General features: G+C 50.3%; 1 protein-coding gene across 1 annotated transcript in view; it reads right to left on the reverse strand.

The window, feature by feature from the left end:
• The window catches only part of LOC143018347 (uncharacterized), a 21,343-nt gene extending 17,666 nt beyond the window's left edge, over positions 1-3,677 (reverse strand). The window contains exons 1-2 of the mRNA XM_076173706.1: positions 3,643-3,677; positions 2,680-3,506 (exon numbers count right to left, since the gene is read on the reverse strand). Of these exons, the coding sequence (XP_076029821.1) occupies positions 2,680-3,506; positions 3,643-3,648 (833 nt within the window). The 5' untranslated portion in view covers positions 3,649-3,677. The remainder of the gene's footprint in view (positions 1-2,679; positions 3,507-3,642) is intronic.
• Positions 3,678-5,231: the final 1,554 nt, after the last annotated feature.

Here is a 5,231-nt window from a genome sequence, read left to right on the forward strand (position 1 = left end):
CAGATTAGCTTAAGTTGAATAGGAAAAGTCATGGTCATTTCGACCTAAGTCACAGTGAGCGTCGAAATTAATTTTAACATGGTAAAATTCTCGACCATCATGACTGTAGATTAAATTAAGTTGAATAGGAAAAGTCATGTTCATGTTGACCTGAGTCACAGTGGGCGTTGAATTAGTTTAACATGGTAAAATTCTTGACCATCATGACTACAGATTAGCTTAAGTTGAATAGGAAAAGTCATGGTCATTTCGACCTAAGTCACAGTGAGCGTCGAAATTAATTTTAACATGGTAAAATTCTCGACCATCATGACTGTAGATTAAATTAAGTTGAATAGGAAAAGTCATGTTCATGTCGACCTGAGTCACAGTGGGCGTTGAATTAGTTTAACATGGTAAAATTCTTGACCATCATGACTACAGATTAGCTTAAGTTGAATAGGAAAAGTCATGGTCATTTCGACCTAAGTCACAGTGAGCGTCGAAATCAATTTTAACATGGTAAAATTCTCGACCATCATGACTGTAGATTAGCTCAAGTTGAATAGGAAAAGTCATGTCCATTTCCACCTGAGTCACGGTGAGCGTCGAAATTAATTTCAACATGGTAAAATTCTCGACCATCATGACTGTAGATTAGCTCAAGTTGAATAGGAAAAGTCATGGTCATTTCGACCTGAGTCACAGTGAGCGTTGAAATTAATTTCAACATGGTAAAGTTCTTGACCATCATGACTATAGATTAGCTTAAGTTGAATAGGAGAAGTCATGTCCATTTCGACCTGTTTTTTTTTTTTTTTTTTACTTATATCGATATCAATATCAATATATATATATCATTTATTTATTTATTTTTTATAAAAATAATATTGTACAATTCACATAGTGCATAAATTCTATGTAGAATATTGTATCTTGCTCAGCGGTTCCTGGGCCTTCCCCTACCCCTCGGTCGCCCTTTGCCCCCCCTTCTTTTGCGAAGAGGGGTGGAGCCGTTCCCATGGCGACACATGGGACAGGGGTGATCGAGTGGTAGAGATACCGTGTCCTGAAGGAAGTTGCTGATGCCCAGCCCCGAGGACCTGCACCCGTTCCACAGAGTGGGTGCGGAGAAACGCCAGCGATGCCGCGAGGCCTCTGATGTTGTGGGCGTGGGGGGCATGGCCCGGGTCGGCCTTCCGGTGCCCTGTTGGTGGTGTCAGCTAGCCAAGACAGGAAGTCCAGAACTGTGCTAGCGGAGATGGTCACTATCGCGTGTCTCCGAAGGAAGTCCTGGAATCTCCGGTTGGGAGGGTTGTTGGATCTGGATGACGGTCGGGACCGTAGCGAAGACGCGGTCTGTCGCTTCCTGGTCGAACAGACCACGGGAAAGGGGAGCTGCTCTCACCACGCCCCGGCGAGCTATCTCCGGGGCCGACCGCGCTGCAGACTGACGAGCTGCCAGACGAGCCGCGGTGAAGGCCCTCGCTGCTGGGGGTAGGGCTGATGACGCCATGTTGGCTGTACCCTCTGCCACGGTAGAGAGTGCCGCCAGGGTGTCTCTGCATACAGAAAACACGCGAATCAAATTAGTAGGGCGAGAAGGATCCCGATCCCCGGAGGGTGTAATAAAGTCACATCGCTCAATTGTAGAACGTATAACATATGCGAAGCCGAGGTCGTTTCCGAACGACCTCGTCCTCGGGCGCTAGTCAAGAGGCTCCGTCCTGGGTGAAGACGCTACCCGAGCGTCTCTCGCCAGGACAGGTCTGGACCCTCTATAGATTGAAATATCCCACTCACCTCAATTCTTCCCGCGGGAAGTCCTCAAAGCTCGTGGCGAGCGTCGTCAGCCAGTTCCTCATTATCGCCATTGCCGTGACGGTCGAGATGGTAGAGGCAAGGTCTTGTCTGGTCGAGGCCTCCGTCGTCAGCAACTTAGCCTCCGGTTCACTAAGTTGCTGGGGGAGGGCGGGGTCCCTGCCCGAGTGCCACAAGCAATCGCGCAGGCCCTCCGGCGCGAAGGGTGGTGGCAGGACGACGGGGAATGATGAAGGGATATGCCGTCGAGGAGGAACCGTCTTGGGTTGGTCTTGGGCCCGCTCGAGAGCAGGGATGTCTAAGGCTTTCTCCCCTTTCTCCTGCGGGAACCAGGCGTTTGGGGAGAGTGCTACCGCCGGTGAGTCCCCCGACCTGTCGACAAACATATGCCCATCAGGGTTTAAACGAGGGTTCTCCAGGAGAGCACCTAATGCGTCCAGAGTGTTAGAGGTGGAAATCCTGGAGGGCGTGGAGGCCGGGGCGGAGAGGGGTCGAATCTTATATAGAACCTTAGCCCCCTCCGCGTCGTTGGCCCACTTTAGGATAACGTCATCTCTCCTCCTCCAGCCCTCCAGTAGCGAGTAGTCGGGAGACCAGGCCACTAGCTTGTGATCTTCTCCAAACGAGTACTCCCAGGACCGGGGAAGGTCACACCATGAGAAGGGGTGAACTCAAGAGTCCGTCATGGTAGGAGGATAAGGTAAAGAAGAACTGTAGTGGTCCTCCACCCCGTCCAACCCGACGGACGTCTGATTGGGGGGTTCCTCCTGAGAGGGGCCTTCTAGTCCTATACCTGTCGCCGGCACGGAGGGGCGGAGGGAAGGACCAGGAGGGAGAGTGGGAGGGGGGGCTAGAGCCGTAGGTTCAATAGGAGGTTGCTCTGGAGAGGGGTGCGTTATGATTTGCGCGGTCTGAAAGGCCGGATAATGTGATAGGGCCGATTCAAGGACGGGGCCTATCAGGGACGGAAGGAGGGCAGCCACTTGGGCAGCCAGAGTTCCCTCTCCCCTCGTTTCGTCCCCCGGCTCCCTGCCCTTGTGGGATTTACGGCGAGGAAAAGGAGAGCGAGGAAGGGAGGGTGAGTTGGGGGGAGAGGCTGTGGAGGGTGGGGACAAGCTGAGCGTCCTGGACCTCGGTGAGGCAGACCTCTTTTTCGAGCGAGATTTCCTGCCGGGTTCACGTGAGTGAACTAGGGAGGAAGACGAGTTCGTGGGGGTGCTTGACAAAGCAAGCCGTAAGGGTTTTAAGGACCCTTGATGGTCGGATGTATGGGGCTGCCGAGAGGCCTGAGGACGCTCGGGGACACCATACTCCGTAACATCAGACTCGTCCCCTTGTACTCCGAGAGGCCCAGGTTGTCCACCAACGGAAGTCTCGGAGACATAGGGAGACGGATGGCGAGGGCGAACGAGGCCCAATTCCACGCCTAACGCCGGATCCGCCCACACCAGGGGGGGGGGGTCGTCAGCGGATTTCAATTTCCGAGCTCTGCGCCATGCCTCCCGAAGAAGTTCGAGGGCGGCTAGCTTGGAACGGGTTTTGGGAGGAGCAGCACGAATCTCCTCAACCCGCGCTTTGCACACAACGCAGGCTAGGGGGTTAAAGCCAGCTTGTGAGAAACAAGGGGCATGGCGGGAGCAGAGGTCGTGGTGGCCGTCTGACGAGATCCTGGCTGTGCAGCCGGATTCCACACACAAGCGTTTGGTCTGAAAATAGAATAATGATAATCATAGAAGGGGTGTCCCAAAGGTGTCTGGACACAACACCGAAGGGGAAAAACTGCAGGAGAACAGGTAGGGCTCCCTACGAGAACACACGAGCACGAGCAGGAACCAGACTTACCGGCATGAAAAGAAGGTGGGTTGTGGAGTGACCGACTCGTCTGGTTCCGCGATGCTAAGTGACGCGACGTCCGGCTCGAGCTAGCCGGGTAAGAAGGGAGGGAATAGGGAGGGGGAGGTGGGGTCGACAATGCGCATGCCTGCACAGAGCCGGGAATTTTAAATTTCCGATGATTTTGGCGGAAAATTCAAACCACACTCAACCTTCGGGAAATGGCCATATGACCAGGAGTGTGGTATGGGATTATCGCTATAGCTTCGCTTCGCTGTGCAGGTTTCTTTCAGCCGATAATTGCTCTTTCATATTTATCAGGTATTTCCTCATCCCTCCTTCTCTCTAAACTTCAACGTTCTTTTTTCTGTCCCTCTCTCTCCATACATTCTTAAGACTCTCCACCTCCAATCAACTGCCTTCCTCTCATTCTTTTCGGCGACTTTGTCCAACTCTCCCCTCAGAGAGGGTCGAGCCATCCCTCGTCTCCGCAATCGCCCCCCAGGTATGGCGTCTACACCTTCGTTATTGAATTTCTTCGGCGTCCTTGCTCCTGCCGGGAGGACCCGAGAACACAAAGTTATGCTCAGGATATCGGGGAGAAGGTTCGCCTTTTGAGATTTCGAGCTGTACCTTATAAGGTTTGCTTGTGTGTGTGTGTGTCCGTGTACAGGGCTCCTTCCAATGCACATCGAAGTCTTGTCAAAGAATCAGAGGCTCTGGATAACGAAGGGGGTTTTGGTTCTTCAGCCTCCGATATCACGAGGCGGATAAAGTATTTCGTGGGATATATTTAAATACGTTCTGCTGTGGGTCCATTTACAAAGATGGCCCTTCATTTCCCATTGAACATCGTATCATATATCTGAGACACTTTTGAAACAGTTGTCTTTACAGTACGTAGCATTTTCTTCATTTAATAGATGTAATATATGTCAGAATATATAAAGAATGTCATCTAGATATTTGGAACACGTCACGAAAATACAATAGTAAATGTTGAAAAAGAAAAAATTATTTATGCGGAAGTCTGCAAAATACATGCACAAAATGAATCCAGAGCATAATGCGGGCATATAAATGCACACACACAAATACACAGACATATACTGTACATATACTGTACATATACGGGCACACACACACGCCTGTTCATGAGACAGACATGCGTTCGTATATATGCAAACTTGTATACTGTCTTCTTTAAACATTTATCTTGTATTGAAGTGCATACTAAGTGTATTATTATTATTGTGTATTATTGTAATATATGTGTAATAATATTGATATAACTGTAGATACGTGGATGTGTGAAGGCGGATGTAGGTGAAACGTTCGAGACACATTCGTTCCTGACGTTCTCCCGGCTTACATAAGCGGTACCCGGCGCTCCGCCTAACAGCGTAGTCGTGACGTCTTGAACGAAGATCTTAGAGGAGGAAAGTAAAGGACGCGCTAGTGATTAGAAGATACTAGACTCAAGAGACTTAAGAAGTATACCTCTCTTCTCAATAACAGAGCCGGTGTCGGGGTGCGTATTTTCTCATTGGATTCTTCAAGTGACTGGAGTCACTTGTCTTGTCCTTTATCGGCACCTT

This window comes from Oratosquilla oratoria, chromosome 34 (assembly GCF_046742065.1).
Source record: "Oratosquilla oratoria isolate Oo_2021 chromosome 34, ASM4674206v1, whole genome shotgun sequence".
Classification (NCBI taxonomy): domain Eukaryota; kingdom Metazoa; phylum Arthropoda; class Malacostraca; order Stomatopoda; family Squillidae; genus Oratosquilla; species Oratosquilla oratoria.